The sequence below is a fragment of the Hordeum vulgare genome, chromosome 7H (genome assembly GCF_904849725.1).
Source record: "Hordeum vulgare subsp. vulgare chromosome 7H, MorexV3_pseudomolecules_assembly, whole genome shotgun sequence".
NCBI lineage: Eukaryota > Viridiplantae > Streptophyta > Magnoliopsida > Poales > Poaceae > Hordeum > Hordeum vulgare.
In genome coordinates this window covers 40,162,276-40,187,388 of record NC_058524.1, presented here as the reverse complement: position 1 = coordinate 40,187,388, position 25,113 = coordinate 40,162,276, and the positions used below count along the sequence as shown (strand labels likewise).

Here is a 25,113-nt window from a genome sequence, read left to right as displayed (position 1 = left end):
TGAGCACACAACTTTTAATAAATTAAGCGTGCCACTCACATTTTGTTTATGTTTGTATTTCGGGAGAGTACCACTCACAAGTTACATGGTAAAGTGTCAAGATTTAATTAGATAACTCTACCCAAATATAAGCACACAATTTGGAAAAAAGTGTACCGCTCACGTATACATTGCAAGATATGGACACACCGTTTTCTCAAAAGTTTAGACCCACATACGAAGAGGTATGAGCACATGGTTTTGAAGAAACCAGAAACCGCTTGTCAACGAAATGGAGCAGCGTTTACCACTCCAACGGTCCAACCTCAATTAGAAACGAATCTTTGAATACGTACCTAACACGACTATTTCAATGGTTCGAACAAAAAGAGGCTGGCTTGGTAGCTGACGCCATATTGTACGGCACAGGTTATGGCTACACGTCCGAAGCCAATAGGCTATCCTCGTACCCAAAGTTTAAACTATGAACAGTCGCAACAATAAATGTTACGGATGTCCTTTGTCGTAGCCACCGAGGAAAACAGTATGTAATGGGCCATTCATTAACCTAGTTTACAATTAAAATAATATTTAGCCAGTCGTTTAAGCCTAGCTTAGTGTTGTCATCACATGGCCTCTCGATCCCTTTTGGTTTGCAGACCATTACAAGCAAGCCCAACAATACAAAAATAGCTAGCTGGATCAGGTAGCAGCTGGGGGGAAAGCTTCAACTAGCTAGATTAGACTTGTCGATTGTCACCCAGATAGCATAGACGAAGAAACAATTAGCAGCCTCTTGCTTAGCTCCACTTCGATTGGTTCTTAATTACTTTCGTCAATCGGCCGGCCAGCCGGCCGGAGAGAGATCTAAAAGAAGAAGAAGAAGAAGAAGAAGAAGAAGAAGAAGAAGATGGGGAGGGGGAAGATTGCGATTGAGAGGATTGACAACACAACGAACCGTCAGGTGACCTTCTCCAAGCGGCGCGGAGGGCTGATGAAGAAGGCCCGGGAGCTCGCCATCCTCTGTGACGCTGATCTTGCGCTCATCGTCTTCTCTAGCACCGGTCGCCTCTACGACTTCGCGAGCTCCAGGTCTGTTAGTTAAATAATTAGTTCCTGCACCCTTCTAATACTCTATCAGTTACTTAATTTCATCCTCTCATAATTTGGATGTGTTTCTAATCTTTTGTCGTCATCAGCGGAATGGAGGCAATACTAGGGCGGTACCAGGAGGCGAAAGAGGAGCATTGCGGAGTGTTGAATCCAACATCTGAGGCAAAGGTATGTAACCATGTATGCATAGTAGCTTTTCCATGCCACACATATATTTACCAAGGAAATGAAAGGGGTAAAACAAATAGCAATAAAGCTTGGATGCTGCTCTAGCAATATATGATCTTTGATGATCCGCGTTCGAGTGAAATAATGTTTCAAACTATGCAATCAAAATGACAACATGCATCAATCTTTGCAGAAATTTATTATTAAAGAAAATAGCAAACAAGCTATCAAAAGATGTATATATAGTCATTTCCGTGCACTACTTAACTAAAATGGCTAATCATTCAGTTGAACAGTTAACACCTACCTGTTAGTAGTTGTCGTACGTTAGTGACTCCTAAGAATATAAATTTCTAATCAAAGTTTGCAAACAAATTCGGGGATCACCATCTCTATTGATTAATTTAGTAGGTTAGGGTCTTGATCGGGTGAATAATGTACATTTCTCCTGATATTTCTTAGACGCATGAATGATTGAATAATGCCAAATGGATAGTGTGTCACAGCTTTCGAGCTTCAATCTATCTTGGCCTTCATGGCCATCACCGGAAATGCTCGAGCCCAGCTAGCGGATGGGCTGAATATGATATATACAATTAATGATATGGGCATATGGTAGAGTAATTAATGAAAACAAAGAATCATTAAATGCTCATGAATTCCATACATTTTTCAGGATTTGGATCCTTAAGAATTTTTTCTAAAATTGTATCTGGTTCATAAATAAGTTGGGGTTTCTTACCATTATTATCCGTGGTACGTACGGATTACTTTGGAGGGAATTTTCATGCACTCAAACCTCTTCATATAATTCATCTATTTTATCTGCAGGATGATATACACTTTTATCCAAATTCCTATGTTTTTCTAGTCCTATAGGAATCAAGGAAAATATGTAATTCCAATCATGTGTTTTCCATTTTTCCTGGATTTTGAGAATCATGTGAATCAAAGAGGACCTAATGGCCTCTTTGATTCGGTATTATAAAAATACAAGAACAGAAAAAACATCAAAATGAATATCATGTCATATTAATTCCTACATAAATTTAATTATAGATCATTGTATGATAGAAGCAGTTTGGTTGCACAATGGTAAAAATGTTAATTTTGTTTGAAAGGATTGCAAACATGCACAGTCGTCGAAGAAATAAAGGCAAACTCCATGAGGTTGCTCAACGACAACTTTCTTTTTGAAGTACATATAAGGGAGACAATATAAACGTTCCTACGGGTTTCTAATCCTACAAACTAAAAAATTCCAATGGAATTTGTTTAAACCGATGAGGCCCCTAAAAATGCTATCATATAGGGGTGGTGGTGTATTTAGAAAACTATGGCTATCACACCACTATCTAGATATCCACTAAATTTCTCTTCTAAATAGCCCCTCATGGCTATCGCATGACTCATCCATGGCCCGATGGCTTGTAACTCCATGCATGTTTTCTTATCTTAAGTGTGAGCCAAGCTACCAAAGATTAGGATATCTGATCCATGAAACTACAAATCATTCCCACTAATATCTATCTAGAAATGTTGTAGAAAAATATGGACCACTAGAAAACCTCCAAAACATACTATTTGTAGCTAGATTGTCCAATTTTGTCACTAGATTCGGCCACATTTTGTTCCATTTCTCATTTCAGGAAATATACCTATTACTCATCCCCATGTTGATATTTTGGATAGGGATACTTTTAGGGATCCTTTGATTCAAAGGATTCTATAGGATTTTTGGAGGGCCGAAGTCCTTAGGAATTATTTTCCTACGTTGGTTCTTTGATTCATAAGATTGGACCCCTTAGAAATTTATCCTATGGAATCTTTTAGGGCCTCTTTGATTTGCGGGATTTTGAAAACACGGGATTGGGAAAAGTATAGGGTTGGAGTGGCATGTCCATTTGAACCCAATAGGATTAGCAAGGAGTGTTTGATGCCACAGGAAAAACAAATGAATTGTAATGAGAGGTTGGAGTGGATGTTAGATTTCCTATGAAATGTAGTAAAACAAAATCCCAAAAAAATACCTATGGGATCCAATCCTATGAATAAAAGGATCAATATAGGAAAAAGATTCTAAGGATTTCAATCCTCCAAAAATCCTGTAGAATTCCTTTGAATCAAAGGATCCCTTATACTATATCTCATAGGAAATCTAACATCCACTCAAACCTCTTTTTACAATTCATTTGTTTTTTCGGGTGGCATCAACCACCCCTTGTTAATCCTATAGGATACAAGTGATCAAGCCACTTCAATCCTATACTTTTCCTTTTCATGCATTTTGAAAATCATGCGAATGAAAGAGGACCTTAGCTTTTACTAAACTCTCTGCATCCTAAGATGCACATGGACAACCTTATTACATTGCCTCATTACAAAGATATCAAAATTTATCTTGTTTCGAAAAAGAGAGGAAGATAGAAAAAACATAGGCCAACAAAGACAAAAATGACAAACAAGATCACTCCAAACATCCATAAGCCCACCATTGGCACACTGTCAAATACATGACATAAACTCCCCAGTGGTCCACTCAGGCTTCTTTGGGTAAGATCCATCGACTCTCTATGTTGCACCTTCTTTAGTAACACATATGACTACGAACAATTGGTACACGAGAGTATCACCTGCATACAAGAATGAACTTCCTTGTATTGTCAAACAGGACATCATTCTGCATAAATAGATACACCAAAACATCGTTGTGTCGCCTGATCAAAATGGGAGAACTTAAGATGCATAATATTCATCGGGATCGAGGTCTAAGGTCTAGAGGGAGGGGGTTGAGTAGTCCAATTAAACAATGCTACTCTAATTTGTAGGATTGAAAGTTTTAGGACAAGGCAATGCTGACAAGCGAACTAAAATTACTTAGGGCATCACCAATTGCGACCCTCGAAATGGAACCGATATTCGTCCAAGGACCTGCTGGACTAGTCCGCGAACACTCATGCAGGCCGTCCATCCAAGAATGTTCTCTAACTATCCGCCCTCTTTTTTTTCTAAGACCACGACACTATAGTACAACAATAGTTCAAATGTAAATACCACATCTGAGACAACCAAATGTTTACGAAGTTTTTCAAATGTATACTACCCCTTGAGTTCCATCCGGTAATGTATGTGCGTTAATGGCCTAATACATCAAGACAACTTGTTCAGGTGATTCAATGTGTAGATAAACAGTGAGTGAATGAATGAGTTAACCAACATATAGAGTAAAATGATGCAAAACTTATAATCTCCATGGGTAATGAGCCAGATGACCACATTTTCTTCACTCATGCAATTGCACCGTAAAACTTCCTGACGGAGTTGCATATGTTGTGCCATCAATGTAATGACAACTTCACATTGCTTTCATGGATGACTTGTATCTCATAGGACGGGAAGTTCTTTTGCGCATGAAATGAAGCATCCACGTGTTGCCAAAAGATCGAGCCCCTTGAGTTACTGCCTACAAAGTATGCAGATATGACCAATCATGCATCACACAACAACTCGTTCTCAGTCACCGAGTACAGTGTCATTGTGCTTAATCTTGAAAAAAAAAATAAGTTCAACCTAAAAATGCTCAATGGCATTTGACCGAACACTTGATTGATGTGGTGTCTGCCATGGAAGTCATCGGCGTGGCGGCGGGGGGGGGGGGGGGGGGATAGCTGGCCACAGAGTGATCTTGGGTGGACGACGACATAGTCCAAGGAGGGCAGCCACGTTGGTGGGGGGAGCAAACATCATATAATGGCTGGTAGGCGGGCGGGCGGAGGTAAAACGGTAGACGACTAGGGTGCGGGTGCAAACCAAGGGCGAGCAGGGCGGTGCAGAACAAAAGTGGACCAAGAGGGGATTTGAATGGGCTGGGGGTGCCAGAGTCCTATGTGGAGGCCGTCCAGACTCCGGAAATACTGTATTGGATAGAAAATGTGTGGGGAGGACTTCGCCTAGATGGATGTAGGTGGTTTGAGGGTCAACGTTATAGATTCCCTTCGCAAGAAAGTAAATAATAGCATTTAGAAGGAGAAAACAATAGCTTGCAAGTAAGTAGTAGATAGGTTATGATGGTAGGATGTTTCTCCCTGGTTTAGATGGTTGCCAATATCCTATTTATGTGTTGATGGAGGATTCGAACATCCTAGGATCACAAGGATCTCAATTGCATTACCCACCAAGTTGTTGGGGAAAGTTGCATGGGAAACAAAAAAATTCCTACGCAAACGAAGACCTATCATGGTGATGTTCATCTACGAGAGGGAGATGGGATCCACATACCCTTGTAGATCGCTAAGCGGGAAGCGTTAAGAAACGCGGTTGATGTAGTGGTACAGCTTCGTGATTCAAATCACCGTCGTTCCATGATTCGTCTCGATCTAGCACCGAACGGACGGCACCTCCGCGTTCATCACACGTACACCTCGATGATGATATCCGCCTTCTTGATCCAACAAGAGAGACGGGGAAGTAGATGAGTTCTCCGGCAGCGTGACGGCACGCCGGTGATGGTGATGATCTATTCCTGCAGGGCTCTGCCCAAGCTCCGCAGAAAGCCGATCTAGAGGAAGAACTACGAGGTATAGGTTTGAGTTGCACGTGGCAAAGTTGTGTCTCAAAAACCCTAAAACCTCTAGTATATATAGGAGGAGGGGAGGGGCTAGACTTGGGGCTCAAGGGAGCCCCTAGGGTGCCGGCCGAAGTGGAGAGGAGGACTCCAACTCCAATTCGGTTTGGGGAAGGAGGAGACCTCCTCTTCCTTCCCACCTCCCTCTTCTTATTTTTTCTTTTGGTTTTCTTTCCTAGCGCCATAGCCAACTTGGGCTGGCCTCACCAGCCCACTAAGGGCTGGTGCGCCATCCTAGGACTATTGGGATCACTCCGGGGTGTGTGGGACCCTTCCGGTGAAAACCCGGAACCCATTCGTCACTCCCGGTAATGCCCGAAATCTTTTCGGTGACCAAATGAAACCATCCTATATATCAATCTTTGTTTTCGGACTATTCCGGAAACCCTCGTGATGTCCGTGATCTCATCCGGGACTCCAAACAACCTTCGGTCACCAACACCTATAACTCAACTATACTGAAACGTCACCGAACCTTAAGTGTGCAGACCCTGCGGGTTCGAGAACTATGCAGACATGACCTGAGACAGTCCCTGGTCAATATCCAATAGCAGGACCTAGATGTCCATGTTGGATCCTACATATTCTATGAAGATCTTATCGGTCAAACCTTTGTGCCAAGGATTCATATAGTCCCGTATAGCATTCCCTTTGTCCTTCGGTATGTTACTTGCCCGAGATTTGATCGTCGGTATCCCTATACCTATTTCAATCTCGTTACCCGCAAGTCTCTTTACTCGTTCCGTAATACAAGATCCCGTGACTAATACTTGAGTCACATTGCTTGCAAGGCTTATATGTGATGTTGTATTACCGAGTGGGCCCCGAGATACCTCTCCGTCACACGGAGTGACAAATCCCAGTCTTGATCCATGCTAACTCAATGGACACCTTCGGAGATACCTGTAGAGCACCTTTATAGTCACCCAGTAACGTTGTGACGTTTGATAGACAAAAGGTATTCTTCCGGTGTCAGTGATTTACATGATCTCATAGTCATAGGAATGAATACTTGACACGCAGAAAAAAATAGCAACAAAATGACATGATCACATGCTACGTTCATAATTTGGGTCTTGTCCATCACATCATTCTCCTAATGATGTGATCCACTCATCAAGTGACAACACTTGCATATGGTCAAAAAACCTTAACCATCCTTGATCAACTAGCTAGTAAACTAGAGGCTTAATTACTAGGGACATTGTTTTGTCTATATATCCACACATGTATCTATGCTTTCATTCAATACAATTATAGAATGGATAATAAATGATTATCTTGAAACAGGAAATATAATAACAAGTAATTTATTATTGCCTCTAGGGCATATTTCCAACAGTCTCCCACTTGCACTAGAGTCAATAATCTAGTCTCACATTGCTATGCGATTTACATTGGAATGAATCTAACACCCACACAGTTCTGGTGTTCATCATGTTTCGCTCGTGGAAGAGGTTTAGTCAGCGGATCTGCAACATTCAGATCCGTGTGCACTTTGCAAATATTTACGTCATCTCCTTTGACATAGTCGCGGATGAGGTTGAAGCGTCGTTTGATGTGTCTGGTCTTCTTGTGAAACCTTGGTTCCTTTGCTAAAGCAATGGCACCAGTGTTGTCACAGAACAGAGTTATTGGATTTAGTGCACTCGGCACAACTCCAAGATCTGTCATGAACTGCTTCATCCAGACACCCTCCTTAGCTGCCTTCGAGGCAGCCATGTACTCCGCTTCACATGTAGAATCTACTACGACGCTTTGCTTGGAACTGCACCAGCTTACCGCACCCCCATTAAGAATAAATACGTATCCGGTCTGAGACTTAGAGTCATCCGGATCAGTGACAAAGCTTGCATCGACGTAACCATTTACGACAAGCTCTTCATCACCTCCATAAACGAGAAACATTTCCTTAGACCTTTTTAGGTACTTCAGGATATTCTTGACTGCCGTCCAGTGATCCACTCCTGGATTACTTTGAAACCTGCCTGTCATACTTATGGTCAGGCTGACGTCCGGTCTTGTGCACAACATTGCATACATGATAGACCCTATGGCTGAAGCATAGGGGACGGTACTCATCTTTTCTCTATCTTCCGCAGTTACTGGACACTGAGTTTTACTCAACTTTATACCTTGTAATACTGGCAAGAACTCCTTCTTGGACTGCTCCATTTTGAACTTCTTCGAAACTTTATCAAGGTATGTGCTTTGTGAAAGTCCTATTAGGCGTCTCGATCTATCCCTATAGATCTTAATGCCTAATATGTAAGCAGCTTCTCCTAGGTCTTTCATTGAAAAACATTTGTTCAAGTAATCCTTTATGCTCTCTAAAAACTCCACATTGTTTCCAATCAACAATATGTCATCCACATATAATTTTAGAAATGCTGCAGAGCTCCCACTCACTTTCTTGTAAATACAAGATTCTCCAACAACTTGTATAAACCCAAATGCTTTGATCACCTCATCAAAGCGCTTATTCCAACTCCGAGATGCTTGCACCAGTCCATAAATGGATCGCTGGAGCTTGCATACTTTGTTAGCATTCTTTGGATCGGCAAAACCTTCGGGTTGCATCATATACAACTCTTCCTTAAGAAAACCGTTAAGGAACGCCGTTTTGACATCCATCTGCCAGATTTCATAATCGAAAAATGCAGCTATTGCTAAGATGATTCGGACGGACTTAAGCATCGCTATTGGTAAGAATGTCTCATCGTAGTCAACTCCTTGAACTTGTGAAAACCCCCTTTGCCACAAGTCAAGCTTTATAAACGGTCACATTACCGTCCGCGTCCGTCTTCTTCTTAAAGATCCATTTGTTCTGAATAGGCTTGTGACCTTCAGGTAATACTTCCAAAGTCCACACTTTGTTTTCATACATAGATCCTATCTCGGACTTCATGGCCTCCAGCCATTTGTTGGAATCCGGGCCCACCATTGCTTCTTCATAATTCACAAGTTCATTGTTGTCTAACAACATGATAGATAAGACAGGATTACCGTACCACTCAGGAGCAGTACGTGATCTTGTCGACCTGCAAGGTCCGATAGTAACTTGATTTGAAGCTTCATGATCATCATCATTTGCTTCCTCCTCAACCGGTTTTGCCTCGACAGAGGTTTCCCCCTGCCCTGCGCCACCATCTAGAGGGAGTGAAGGTTCTAAAATCTCATCAAGTTCTATATTCCTCCCACTCAATTCTTTCCAGAGAAACTCCTTCTCAAGAAGAGCTCCGTTCTTAGCAACAAATACTTTGCCCTCGGGTCTGAGATAGAAGGTGTACCCAACTGTCTCTTTTGGGTAACCTATGAAGACGCACTTTTCCGCTTTGGGTTCCAGCTTTTCAGGCTAAAGCTTTTTGACATAAGCATCGCATCCCCAAACTTTAAGAAACGATAACTTTGGCCCCTTGCCATACCATAGCTCATATGGTGTCGTCTCAACGGATTTTGATGGTGCCCTATTTAAAGTGAATGCAGTTGTCTCTAATGCATAACCCCAAAACGGTAACGACAAATCGGAAAGAGACAACATAGATCGCACCATATCTAACAAAGTACGATTACGACGTTCGGACACACCATTACGCTGTGGGTGTTCCAGGCGGTGTCAACTGTGAAACAATTCCACATTGTCTTAAGTGAGCACCAAACTCGAAACTCAGATATTCGCCCCCTCGATCAGATCGTAGGAACTTGACCTTCTTTATATGATGATTTTCAACTTCACTCTGAAATTGCTTGAACTTTTCAAATGTTTCAGACTTGTGCTTCATCAAGTAGATATATCCATACCTACTCAAATCATCAGTGAAGGTGAGAAAATAACGATATCCGCCGCGTGCCTCCACACTCATTTGACCGCACACATCAGTATGTATGATCTCCAACAAGTCACTTGCACGCTCCATTGTTTCGGAGAACGGAGTCTTAGTCATCTTGCCCATGAGGCATGGTTCGCACGTGTCAAGTGATTCGAAATCAAGTGACTGCAAAAGTCCATCAGCATGGAGTTTCTTCATGCGCTTTACACCAATATGACCTAAGAGGCAGTGCCACAAAAAGGTGGCGCTATCATTGTTAACTCTACATCTTTTGGTCTCAATGTTATGTATATGTGTGTCATCACAATCAAGATTCAATATGAACAAACCCCTCACATTGGATGCATGACCATAAAAGATATTACTCATATATATAGAACAACCATTATTCTCTGACTTAAATGAGTAACCGTCCCGTAATAAACAAGATCCACATATAATGTTCATGCTTAACGCACGCACTAAATAACAATTATTTAAGTTCATAACTAATCCTGATGGTAATTGAAGTGAGACTGTGCCGATGGTGATTGCATCAACCTTGGAACTATTTCCCATGCGCATCGTCACTTCATCCTTCGCCAGCCTTCGTTTTTTCCGCAGTCCCTGCTTCGAGTTGCAAATATGAGCAACAGAACCGGTATCAAATACCGAGGCACTGCTACGAGAGTTGGTTAGGTACACATCAATAACATGTATATCACATATACCTGGTTTGGCGTTGGCCGCCTTCTTATCAGCCAAATACTTGGGGCAGTTGCGCTTCGAGTAACCCATCCCCTTGCAATAATAGCACTCTGTTTCCGGCTTAGGTCCAGCCTTGGGTTTCTTCGTCGGATTGGCAACAGTCTTGCTGCTCTTCTTGGAGTTACCCTTCTTGCCTTTGCCGTTTCTCTTGAAACCAGTGGTCTTATTGACCATCAACACTTGATGCTCTTTCCGGAGTTCTGACTCTCCGAGTTTCAGCATCGCGAATAACTCGCGGGGTGACTTGTTCATCCCTTGCATGTCATAGTTCAACACAAAGCTCTTGTAGCTAGGTGGCAGTGATTGAAGAATTCTGTCAGTGATAGCCTCTTGCGGGAGTTCAATCCCCAGCTCAGCTAGACGGTTTGAGTACCCAGACATTTTGAGAACATGTTCAGTGACGGACGAATTCTCCTCCATCTTGCAAGTATAGAATTTATCGGAGGTCTCATACCTCTCGATCCGGGCGTTCTTCTGAAAGATAAACTTCAACTCCTAAAACATCTCATATGCTCCATGACGTTCAAAGCATCGTTGAAGTCCCGGTTCCAAGCCATACAAGACTGCACATTGAACTACCGAGTAGTCCTCCTTACGTGATTGCCAAGCGTTCAAAACATCTTGGTCATACGTAGCGGGTGGTTCATCTCCTAGCGCAGCATTAAGGACATAATTCTTTTTCCCAGCGTGTAGGATGAGCCTAAGATTACAAGCCCATTCTACAAAGTTGCTACCATCATCTTTCAGCTTAGCTTTCTCTAGGAACGTATTGAAATTCAGGGTTGCTACTGCGTGAGCCATTGATCTACAACATAAAATATTGCAAAGTGGACTTAGACTTTGTTCAAGATAATTAGAGTTTAACTAATCAAATTACTAATAAACTCCCACTCAAATAGACATCCCTCTAGTTACTTGAGTGTGGCATGATCCAAATTCACCAACTCAAATCCGATCATCACGTGAGTTGAGTGTAGTTTCAGTGGTAAACATCTCTATGATAATCATATCAACTATACGATTCATGCTCGACCTTTCTGTCTCTCGTGTTCCGAGGCCATGTCTGCACATGCTAGGCTCGTCAAGTTTAACCCGAGTGTTCCGCGTGTGCAACTGTTTTGCACCCGTTGTATGTGAACGTTGAGTCTACCACACCCGATCATCACGTGGTGTCTCAAAGCGACGAACCGTTGCAACGGTGCACAGTCGGGGAGGACACAATTTTATCTTGAAATTTTAGTGAGGGATCACCTTATAATGCTACCGTCGTTCTAAGCAAGATAAGGTGCATAAAAGGATTAACATCACATGCAATTCATAAGTGACATGATATGGCCATGATCTTGTGCTTCTTGATCTCCATCACCAAAGCACTAGCATGATCTTCATCGTCACCGGTGCCACACCATGATCTCCATCATCGTGCCGCCATCGAGGTTGTCGTGCTATCTATGCTATTACTACTAAAGCTACAACCTAGCAATATAGTAAACGCATCTGCAAACACAAACGTTAGTTTAAAGACAACCCTATGGCTCCTGCCGGTTGCCGTAGCATCGACGTGCAAGTCGATATTAACTATTACAACATGATCATCTCATACATCCAATATATCACATCATGTCTTTGGCCATATCACATCACAAGCATACCCTACAAAAACAAGTTAGACGTCCTCTAATTTGTTGTTGCATGTTTTACATGGCTGCTATGGGTATCTAGTATGATCGCATCTTACGTACGCAAAAACCACAAGGGAGATGTGCAAATTGCTATTTAACCTCTCTCCAAGGACCGCCTCGGTCAAATCCAATTCAACTAAAGTTGAAGAAACCGACACCCGCCAGTCATCTTTATGCAACGAGTTGTATGTTGGTTGATGAAACCAGTCTCTCGTAAGCGTACGAGTAATGTTGGTCCGGGCCGCTTCAGTGCAACAATACCGCTGAATCGAGAAAAGACTAAGGAGGGCAGCAAATCGAACATCAACGCCAACAAAAACTTTTGTGTTCGACTCGAGATTACATCTACGCATGAACGTAGCTCATGATGCCACTGTTGGGGAACGTTGCATGGGAAACAAAAAAATTCCTACGCACAGGAAGACCTATCATGGTGATGTTCATCTACGAGAGGGAGATCGGATCCACATACCCTTGTAGATCGCTAAGCGGGAAGCGTTAAGAAACGCGGTTGATGTAGCGGTACAACTTCGTGATTCAAATCACCGTCGTCCCACGATCCGTCCCACGATTCGTCCCGGTCTAGCACCGAACGGACGACACCTCCGCGTTCAGCATACGTACAGCTCGATGACGATCTCCGCCTTCTTGATCCAGCAAGAGAGACACGGAAGTAGATGAGTTCTCCGGCAGCATGACGGCGCGCTGGTGATGGTGATGATCTATTCCTACAGGGCTTCGCTCGAGCTCCGCAGAAAGCCGATCTAGAGGAAGAACTACGAGGTATAGGTTTGAGTTGCATGTGGCAAAGCTGTGTCTCAAAAACCCTAAAACCTCTAGTATATAAGAGGAGGGGAGGGGCTAGCCTTGGGGCTCAAGGGAGCCCCTAGGGCGCCGGCCGAAGTGGAGAGGACGACTCCAACTCCAATTTGGTTTGGGGAAGGAGGAGTCCTCCTCTTCCTGCCCACCTCCCTCTTTTTTTTCTGGTTTTCTTTCCTAGCGCCATAGCCCACTTGGGCTGGCCTCACCAGCCAACAAAGGGACACTGCCGGTAATTCCCAAAATCTTTCCGGTGACCAAATGAAACCATCCTATATATCAATCTTCGCTTTCAAACCATTCCAGAAACCCTCGTGACATCCGTGATCTCATCCGGGACTCCGAACAACCTTCGGTCACCAACACCTATAACTCAACTATACTGAAACGTCACCGAACCTTAAGTGTGCAGACATGACCTGAAACGTCACTGAACTATGCAGACATGACCTGAGACACTCCCCGGTCAATATCCAATAGCGGGACCTGTATGTCCATATTGGATCCTACATATTATACGAAGATCTTATCGGTTGAACCTCTGTGCCAAGGATTCATATAATCCTGTATAGCATTCCTTTTGTCCTTCGGTATGTTACTTGCCCGAGATTTGTTCGTCGGTATCCATATACCTATTTCAATCTCGTTACCGACAAGTCTCTTTACTCGTTCCGTAATACAGGATCCCGTGACTAATACTTGAGTCACATTGCTTGCAAGGCTTATATGTGATGTTGTATTACCGAGTGGGCCCCGAGATACCTCTCCGTCGCACAGAGTGACAAATCCCAGTCTTGATCCATGCTAACTCAACGGACACCTTCGGAGATACCTGTAGAGCACCTTTATAGTCACCCAGTAACGTTGTGACGTTTGATACACAAAAGGTATTCTTCCGGTGTCAGTGATTTACATGATCTCATGGTCATAGGAATGAATACTTGACACGCAGAAAACAATAGCAACAAAATGACACGATCACATGCTACGTTCATAATTTGGGTCTTGTCCATCACATCATTCTCCTAATGATGTGATCTAGTCATCAAGTGACAACACTTGCATATGGTCAGAAAACCTTAACCATCCTTGATCAACTGGCTAGTCAACTAGAGGCTTACTAGGGACATTGTTTTGTTTATATATCCACACATGTATCTATGCTCCCATTAAATACAATTATAGCATGGATAATAAATGATTATCTTGAAACAGGAAATGTAATAACAACTATTTTATCATTGCCTTTAGGGCATATTTCAACACAAGCACACCACCACATGCAATAAACCTATTTCGTCATGGCTTGCACTTAGAATCCCAAGGGAAGATCTTAACCCGGCGGGCAGTCTTACAGCATGTACAAACTCTTTATTCTTTCATTTGTAGAACTTGATAGGCTCTTAAGTGGCTCCTAACTTTCTAGGACGCACCTACTATCCAAGAGTAACAAGTAAAGCAAAGTCACTTGATTAGAACTCCTTGAATGACCCACAATCAAAGCTTCTCTCAAGAATACAAATTATCACTCTCCCACAAGGATATGATTGCGGTCAAAGAGATGAACTTAAGTAGGGATTGAAGAATGGATTTCTTGGCCTTCAAAGAATTAATAAGTGAACATGCAATAACCCAACACTTCTTCTCTTCTCTTCTTGCCTTGGACCTCTCTTCCTCTATGGTGGAGATGGATGGAGTGGAGTAGGGTGGGTTCGAATGGATTGCCAAGGTTGGAACGAGTTAGTGGAAGACTAAGGATGGAATAGAGTAGTTGTGAACATGAATGGGTACACAACAATATTTATAGAGAGGATACAAAATCTGACCATTACTACAAAAATAACTACGCTCAGATGTGTTGAAAGAAAAATAATGAAATCATAGCGACAATTCAAATGAATTCAAATGACTAGGGCTATGTTTCGAAGCTAGATGAAATAAGCACTTATAAGTATCTTAGGAAAACAATCAGTTGTGGTTCTGAGCCAAAAAGGCAACTCCTTTTTGCAAACATGGAATGGTTCCAGAGTACCGGGTAAAACCAATTGATGCTTGATTGTACCGTAGTATACATAAAAAAGTTCAAACAAAAATTGGTAGAAAAATTACAAGTAACAACTGAGAAGTACAGGCAGTAGAGGTGCCAAACTTATACTTCGACTCACATCTATAAATCGAAACGACTGAAGTGCCAATGAAAATGTTATGCTTGGAAGTGACAGATCGAACACACAATATTTCAAAGTGGTTTGGTTCAACAATTCCAAAATATGAATTATTCTTAACTATGGAAACTGGGCATATGTATAACTATCAAACTATGTATCTACGGATGTACTCAGACTTAGAAAGATTCATACAAGTGAATGGTTAGGGGTGGATTATCATGATTTGTCTTAGGATCTATTTCCTAGAGTTCAAATAGAAATACTTACCTTGTGCCTCTCTGCATACTATGGTTGCCCTACACTCAATGTGAATCTTGGATTAACAAAAAAACAATAAATACATGCTAAAATATCGAGGTATACAACAACTACAAAAATTGTATGTAGGAGTCATAAATGATATTCCACTTATATCCATGGGGCATGTATAAGAAAATCAGTCACAGTCCTTGAAATAAACTCATTGAAATCAAATGATATCTTAGGTATATATGATATGCACGAGTAGACCACACAAGTAAGCACAATTATGGTTCTCCTAATTAATTTGGTTTGCTTGTAGCTAGTGTCTTAATTCATTTCTACTTGTTGGACAGTTATGGCAGAGGGAGGTTACAACCCTGAGGCAGCAAGTGCAGAACTTACAACATAATAATAGGTAATATTAATGTTCTTTAGTTTGTATAATACATGCATTGAAATAAAATGCCAATTAGTATAGCTATCCAGAAGTTGTTTCAAGTTCTATCGTATGCAAATTAATTGAACGAAAATAGTGTGCATAGAACTTCTACCAAAAGTTTATTATGGTCCTTTTGTTAAAATAAAAATTAAAGTGAAACAGAGTGAGGAACAACAAATCTCTTTATGAGAAACAAATCCATTTTGCAAGTTCGCTATTACGGGTAGTTCCTACAAAGAATCGGGCTAATGACGTATACAATGCTTGAAATATCGATGTAGATGCTACATAATGGGTTCTCATCCTTCAGAGAGTACGAGTGTAAGGGTGTGTTTGGTTCAGGAACAAAGTGGAATGGAATGTCATGGTTTTATTCCACCAGAATGGATCGGTTTTGTTCTTTTTTTGTAGGGGCAATTTAAAGGAATGGAATGGTTACATGCTGATGTTTGGTTTGAGAAATGGGATAGAATGGAATTGTTCATCTAACCTCTCTTCTGTCATCATGTTCTTCTCCCGACACAAACACCACACACGGCCAAATTTCTTGTCCACTGATAGGCACCAAATTTCATCAATCTATCATATAGCAGTAGGAAGTAATGCGATGGCAAGCAACCTTTCACTAAGCTCTCATGCAACAACATCAAGTAATACAACACCAACTATTATATGATGTGTATCTGCAACAAATTTCACCGAGTCATGCATACCACAACAACAAGTAATCCGTCGTTGTTGTTGTTGTTCCCTGTTGCAGACTAAGGCCATACACGGTCAAGTAATACGACGACCAGTCACGCAGAGCCCATGCAGCACATCATTAGTCCCCTGTTCTTGTTGCCGTTTGTGAGGGAGACGGGTGAGCTACATAGATGAAGACGTGGGATGAGTCGGCGATGTCTAGATTACTAGATCATGGTCCAGAGGTGGAGGCATGGAGTAGTGCTTGAGGGCTGGCCTGCTGGCTAGATCAGGGGCCCGAGTGGCCGAATTGATGTGGAGTAGCGCAGGGGAATGTGGGAGGTGACCGGGTCATCGCAGTGGCGGTGCCCTGCATGGCAGAGCTGGAGCTAGCATGAGTGGCTCGGGCTGGAGGTCGCAGATGACGGCCAGGGTGGCCACATCGAGTGAGATCCTGGGGACAACGAGTTCCTTTGGTGACGGCCGCATCGTTAGTCTGAGGGCATGATGAATGAGAGATGAGAGGAGGGTGGTGGCTGGAGCTTATCTTCTTAGAGGGAGATAGGCCAGACTCGGGGAGAAGTGAGACACGCGAGGCCTTCGGCGTCGTTCCACCGATCCCGGGACACGAGCGCATTCTGGATCTAAAAGGAATATGCCATTCTAGGGAAGGAGTGGGTTCTGGTTCCTCGACCAGACGAAACACGAGAATGACCCCTAGGAACGGAAAGGACCCGTTATATTCCATCCGATGACCTGAACCAAAAAGATCAAAATGATCATCCGCTGAGAAAAGGATCACCCTAAGATGATCATCTCATGGCTATTGGAAATGAATCAAATCAGATGGTTATATTTCTCAACCTTTCTGACCCGCTCCTATGGAACCAAGGTCGAAAGGATTAAAAAATTCATTCATTCACAACCACTCATGAAGGATTCCTCAAAAAAGGTAAGGATTAGTAGTTCTTTTTTGACATCGATTTCGGAAAAGAATGGATTCGGTCCTGTCATACATACCAAGATCTCTCACTTGAAGACTATGCCGGTGAAAAGCCATGCATTTAGTTGTTATGAATGGAGAAGCTAGCTAGGTAGCTACCAGCTAATTATATTGTTAAACCATGTGCCCTCATATGACATTAGGCAACTGTTGGGAGAGGAGCTATCTGGTACCACTGTTCGAGATCTGCAGTTTTTGGTGAACCAAGTTGAGATGAGTTTGCACTCCGTAAGAGAGAAGAAGGTACCCTTTCTTTGCCCTTCCTTTCCTATTTTCATTTTTCATTTTGGTGTTGTTTCATAGATACTTTACTTACAATTGATTTCTTTAGAATCAAGTTATGGCTGCCGAGATCCAAGAACTCAACCAAAAGGTTCACTACATCCTCTTCATGTTCTTGCTTCTGCTGTTGTTGGTGTTGAAATAGCTCAGTTAATGTGTGTGTTTGTTATTAATAACTGAGGTGTGATAAGATGGAATTTGCTTTTGCAGGGATTTCTTATTCAGAAGGAAAATATAGACCTTGGTAAGAAGCTGAGCATTGCTCATGAGCACAACATTGAGCTGCAGAAGAAGGTAAGAAATGATAGTAGCTAATATATCCTAGCTTGTCATCTGAAAGTCCAGATACTTTGAAAATAATCATTGATGAACCACATGCTATAACATATGCATTAGCAAGTCACTGAAAGACATGATCGCATATATATTCTTTGAAAAAGAAAAGGAAAATTCGAAGAATCAAAATATAGAACCCACACACATTTTCTTGGGTAGATTTTATTTGATACTTCACATCCTATATAGCGTATTTGTAATAGAAATAGAAATCTTTCAGAAGAAGGTCATAATGTGTTGGACAGACTAGAAACGCGTTGCAACCGCTATAATTTTTTTTTTTGAACTGTTGGAACTAGCCACACATTATATAACAGACCTGGATAATATAACATTGATCATATTAGCTTCAGTTTTTTTATTGCAAGCATCGAAGGAAGCTGATACGCGACAAACTATTAATGTGTGTTATTAGCTTTCCGGGGCCATGGCATCGCGTGAGCAGGGAGCCACTGGAAGCAGCTCCAAAGCTGCTGCCGGGCTATTGGTGTGTACTAGAGTACGTGAACCAAATATCAACCTTGAGTTGCGCCAGCAGGAGCATGAGGATGAATAACATCTACTACCTCGTCCACTGCAAGCTGTAAGTATTGTAATTCATGTGTCAGTTAAATTACTAAGAAGATCCATGTGCTCAATCGCATGCCAAACAAGTCACAGTTAATTACATTTCTCAATTCATGTTTATTGTTTTGCACCAGACCATGTCAACAATATTTTCAGTCTGTGCGTGACGACCGAAGCTCTTTCGTGTGCAATTTGAAGCAGACACCTGCTTAGAACTATATTTTTTGTGGTGCTGTCACATACATTGTTATATAGCAGCAGCAGATGTAGTTTGTATGTGAGTCTAATTAGTCGAGATTAACAAGGATGCAACAGAAGATCAAGTATATTATGAACAAACATGTAAACTTAATTATGTTTTTGGTTATTTGTATATGTTGATCACAATTCAGAACCTAATTGATGAGCCTTTTTTGCCGTGGTTCCTAATTAATGAGTTGGATATGGCAGCTACTAAGTTTGTGTTCTGAGTCTGATTATCGGCCGCTTTACAGAAACTTGCACAACTTTGGAGGTCATGGTGTATTATGTGTTTAGGAGTGGATGGGATTATCCCCTTTTCCACACGCTTCATATTATTAGCCACCAGCAGTATAGCCAATCCTACCCTATCACGTTCTCATAAACCCTTCTTTTGCTCCGATAATATTGTGGATCACAATTGATGCAAAAAAAAAATGAACACATTTTCGTATTATAATTAAAAGGCAAACGTAATAAATAGAGAATTCGATCATGCAGAGAAAATGACTCATACATTTCCAAATTTCAAAAATACTCCCACCGTTTTTTTAGTCTGCATATAAGGTTTGATCAAAGTCAAGCTTTGTAAAATTTGACTAACTTTATATTAAAAAATATCAACATTCACAACATGAAATTAATATTATCAGATGCACCACGAGATGTATTTTCATACTGTATAATTTTAATATAGTAGATATTCATATTTTTTGATATAAATTTGGTCAAACTTTATGTTGTTTGACTTTGACCAAATCTTATACGCGGAGTAAAAAGAAACGGAGGGAGTATATTGCAACCAATACGTACCCATAACAATGCGTATGATCCAATTTGAGGAGTAATTGTGCCAATATGCAATAGATCGATGCCTCAAATGGAATTAGACGGCTTCTTAATGCTTAAAGATTTTTAGTGAACGCTTTTTTATCATGCTCTTAAGTGGAATAGACTAGTGGTTTTTCATATTTTGTTTTTTGGAAAATTAATCAAGATACCTTCTAAAAGTCGAAGTTTTTATTTGGATGGTTCCGAAAGATAGTATTTTAACGAAAGGGTGTGGGCATGTGGCTAGGAAAAGAGGATGTGAGGTGATGATCTTTGTCTCTTTTGCGGGCCATGAAAAAACAAATTCCTCCATTTTCTTTAATTACTCGATTGCAAAAAATTCTAGAATGTGGCTTGACGTATTGGTGGCTACTTTTAGCCCGCCCTGGTATTGTATGCCACGCAAGGATAGATCGATTGCATTTTCTTCTGCGTTGCTTTTGAATGTCTTGCACAAACCTCTGTGTGGTTTCTTCAATAGAAATCGGGCTATATCCCCTTGTTAAAAAACATCGCTATTCCATGTATTATATCTTAATATTATCTCATACATCTTCCAATGTAGTGCTTCATCATCTACCCACAACCTTGTCTTTTTTGTTGGGGTTCCACCGTCGCCATGGCTAGGTGCTGCGACACCCATTGCACTCTTGGTCATCATGGTGGGGCCGCCATGCCAACCATCGCAACCACGCGTTGCGAGTCACCCAAGGATGTAACGAAGGGCTCGAGAGATCTAGCCAAATCTAGGGTTTACAATGTCACAGTTAGTCGGACCATCTCCCATAACATGTCTAAATTAGTTCGATAAATTATAGTCATTTGTTGGCATGCTTAAGAAAATCTTATCATACTAACTTCATTAAAAAATGGTGTTTTTTGTGCTCTTCCCTTTGTGTCTCTTTGTATTCGAGCCACAATAAATTCCCTTGTACGAGCTATTTATAGGGCCCATCTCGAAAGTCTGAGTCCAGTAGTTGTCTCCCTCGCTTCATGCGCGCGTTAACTTTGTGTAGAGGTCTTATTCACCGATTATTGCGGCCAGGCGTAGAGGTTTCGCACAGGGCGCCGTGCACCCTGGGCCGGCCCATTTGCAGTGGCTTCGCTTCATATTGTGAACAAATTTTGAAACAATATTTTTCTATAATTGTGATTTTTCTGAAAAATGAATAAATTACAATTTTGTGCACAAAACTATAAAATTTTGAACATTTTTCGAATCTATAAACAAATTTTGAAATCGCAATCATTTTTTGAACTATAAACAAATTTTGAACCATGTACAAATTTCAAATTCATGGAAAAAATATAAATTTGTGAACATTTTTTGAATTGTAAACAAAATTTTAAACATGTAAAAATTTCATATTCATGAAGAAAATTATAATATTGTGAACATTTTTTGTTAAACCGCAACATTTTTGAAATTGTGAACAAATTTTGAAACATGAATAAATTTTTGAACATTTTTCCAATTGTGTATAAATTTTGAATCCGTAAACATTTATCGAATTGTGAAATTGTTTTGAAACCGTGAACATTTTTCAAATTGTGCACAGATTTGGAAACCGTGAACGTTTTTCAAATTATGCATAAAATTATAAAATTGTGATTTTTTCTAATTATGTACACATTTTGAAACCGTAGAGATTTTTTGAAATGTGAACAAATTTTAAAAGTATGAACACTTTATGAATTGCGAACAAATTTTAACTTTTTTTGAAAAATAGAACAAATTTTCAAACTGTGACCATTTGTTAAAGAATACACTTGACAAGATAAAAAATGAAAATAAAACTGAAAATGAAACAGAAAACAAAAAACAAAAAAATTAAAAGGAAAAAACAAAAAAGAAGAAACACAAAAACGAAAAAAGATAGAAGATAAAAAACAAAAAAATCGGTGCAGGGAACCACCTAGAAGGTTCCCAAGACTGGTGAACTGGTCCGGTCCAAATATCGACCGAGGGTATGAGAAGCCTCAACTACTTACCGCAAAATACGACAAATAGGTGATTCCATCTTTATGCCATTGTGCAAACTCGGGACCTCCTCCCGAGCGCCTTCAGCGATAGTGAGCTAAACAATGCTTTTTACGTGGCGTGCGTGGCCCGTAACCTAGAAAGCGAGCAAACGGTTGGGACACTCGCGAAATCACTAATCGTGGAATACATCTTTCAAAGATTACTTTCATCTTTCTAGGTTGCGCAAGTGGCGCACTGCAAGCCTGTCATTTATCGCACCGTGAGAGTTTTCTCTTTTTTCGTACATCCATATTTTCAAAACATTTTATCTTCTAAACCATGCGTCCAAATCTCGAAGCGTTTTCACCATTGGATTTCTCACGCCGAGATCTTCAAAACAAGATCCCATGATGTTAGGTTTTGATGAACTTTTTTATTCATGAAAAAACCAGACAAAAAACCGTGCCTCTCATGATAAAATAAACCAGAAAACGAAATTTTTGTTCCTTTTCAAAAGGCACGGCCATGCCTCTCATGAAGGCAAAATAGTGTTTCTCACGGTAGCAAAACTATGCCTCTCACGGAATAAATACATTTGTCCCTTTCCGAGAGGCATGGGCGTGCCTCTCACGGAGGTAAAACCGTGCCTCTCGCAAAAAAAAGTAGAAAACACATTTTTTCCCTTTTCAAGAGGCACGGCCGTATCTCTCACGAAGGCAAAACCACGCTTCTCGCGAAAGCAAAACCATGCCACTCGCGGAAGCAAACTATGCCTGTCGCAAAAAACGCGTTTTTATTTCGTTTCCGAGAGGCACGCTCGCGAAGGCAGAACCGTGCCTCTCGTGAAACAAAAAACAGGTAACACATTGTTTTGTGCAATTTTCTTTATCTTTTTTTGTCAAAAAGCTAAGAAACACGGGTGAAAAACCGAAACACCAAAAAAACCTAAAAAAACCAATCGAAAAAGCCAAAAACGCGTGCAGAAAAGTTAAGAAATGAAATCTGGATGAAGTGCTCAGAATGCGACACGTGGCGGTGATTGAGAACGTGCCAAGTGACGGCGCGTGGGAGCCTTTGCTGAAAGGCTCGCGAAGAAGCGCTTCCTAACAAATTGCTCTCGGACATGGGTTGCAGTAGTGAGCTAAAAAGACCATCTATAAAAAACAGCGGTTGTTGGTCCAAAAAATACAACTTCTATTTTTTTATAGACAACAAAATGTGTATTTTAAAAAGTGTTTGTACATTTTCTAAAATTTCAAGAATTACATTTTCTTCATGAATTTCAGTACTGCTCATGAATATGCAAAGAATCAAGAACTAAAAAGATGTTCATAAATTTGAAAATTTTATGCGAAATTTAGTTTTTTCATATATTTGAAATGGTTCATGAGTTTGACAAAATTCAACAATTTGAAACTTGTTTGTGAAAAAATATACATCAATTTTAAAATAATAAAAGAAAACAAACAGAGAAAATAAAAAAGAAATTAAATCCGAACAAAACGAGTGAAAAAACATCAAAAAGTCGCGGCAAGAAATAAAGGAAAAAACAAACCGAAAACATCTAGAACTTTCTCAAAACCGAACCTAGTAGAAGGGTTATTGGAATCGTTTGCCATAGTGAGCGATGCATACAAAAATTAAAGTAATCAGTGGCTCGATGCTAAGGCTGGTCATAGTGAAGAGTAACTTATAATATTATTAAGTATATGACATTAGTCTATATAGAAGTATTATAGAAGTGATATCATAGACATATGCATTTATTAGATTATAGACTCATTTTTCTGCAATTATCATGTTACCACAAACACCTATTACTTTATTTTTTCACATACGAAAACTTGTTCTGGCGTGCGATAGGCTACTACCTAAGTTACTCCAATTATGGCCAGCCTAAGCGTCAAATAGAAAATGACAGCTACCATTTCATCCATGCCTCATTTCATATGTGCCTCAATTTCGGACGGGCGCAAGTTGTCCTGTTCTTGGCCAGGCCCATATGTTCAGTGCTTCAATGGACTCTGGAAGGGGAGCTCCTACCTGTCGCTCTTTGCGGCAGGGAGTCCTGCACCGCACAGGAGGGCACCCCAACTGGGCTGGACCAGCTGCGTTTCCTATTATTTCTTCTATTTTTTTCCTTTTTTGCTTATTTCCTTTTTTTGGGTTCATTTTTTTCTTTTATTTTCCTATTTTTGTATTTGAAGCAAAAACATATTTCGAATTTGATTTTTTTCTAGAAATCTTGAACGAATTAGGAAGCGTGAATAATTTTTTAAAACACGAACATTTTTTGAATGTTCAAAAAAAATTTAAGAAGGAGATTTTTTTTGAAAAACCCCAAACAAATTTGAAAGTGCGAACAAAAATTTTAAAGCACGACATTTTTTGAAAGTAAGAGCAATTTTGAAAAATCCTGAACATATTTGGAAGTGCGAATAATTTTTTAGAGCATGAACTTTTTTTGAATCTTGAGAACAAAATTTTGAAATGGAGAGCAATTTTAAAAAGCCCAAACAAATTTGGAAGCACGAATAATTTTTTAAAACACGTATATTTTTGGAATCATGAGAACAAATTTTGAAACCGAGAACAATTTTGCAAAAGCTGAACAATTTGGAAGTGCGAACAATTTAAAAAGAACAGGAACATATTTCTAATTCGTGAACAAACTCTTAAAATTGTGATTACTTTTAAAAATGAGAGATTTTTTTTTAAACACGATTGTTTTTTGTAATTTCAGAACAAATTTGTGAAAATGGGAACATGTTTCAAAATGTGAACATTTTACGAATCCGCGAGCAAATTTTGAAACAGCGAATATTTTTAAAATTGGGAACAAATTTTAAAACATGATTTTTTAAACAAATTAGTGAATAGAATTATAAATTTGTGAACATTTTCTGAATTGTAAAAAAAAGATTTAAAAGTACAGGAACATATTTTGAATTCATAAGAAATTTTTTAAAATTGTGATTGGTTTTTGAAAATAAGGACATTTTTTGAAATATCGAAAAAACTATTTGAAAATGGGAATATTTTTCAAAATGTGAAAGTTTTGCGAATCTGCGAACAAATTTTGAAACCGTGAATGTTTTTCAAATTGTGAACAAATTTTAAAACATGGTCAAATATCAAATTTCTGAACAAAATTATAACAGTATGAATATTTTTTGAAGTTTGAACAAATTTTGAAAACCGCAAACAATTTTTGAACTGTGAACAAATTCTGAAACACGAACAAATTTCAAATTCGTAAAAAACTATAAAATTGTGAATATTTTCCAAATCTCCTAACATATTTTGAAACTGAGAACGTTTTTCAAATTGTAAGAAAAATTATAAAATTATGAACAAATTTTGAATTATAGAATTATAAATTGTGAATAAATTTT

General features: G+C 40.0%; 1 protein-coding gene across 1 annotated transcript; it reads left to right on the top strand.

Moving 5' to 3' along the window:
• The first annotated feature begins 667 nt into the window (after positions 1-667).
• Positions 668-19,110, top strand: LOC123411701 (MADS-box transcription factor 25-like). The gene is made up of 8 exons (XM_045104661.1): positions 668-1,071; positions 1,179-1,260; positions 15,727-15,788; positions 17,643-17,742; positions 17,831-17,872; positions 17,992-18,075; positions 18,533-18,700; positions 18,819-19,110. The coding sequence occupies exons 1-7, from the start codon at positions 890-892 to the stop codon at positions 18,671-18,673; spliced, it is 693 nt and encodes a 230-aa protein (XP_044960596.1). The 5' UTR covers positions 668-889; the 3' UTR covers positions 18,674-18,700; positions 18,819-19,110.
• The last annotated feature ends 6,003 nt before the right edge of the window (positions 19,111-25,113 follow it).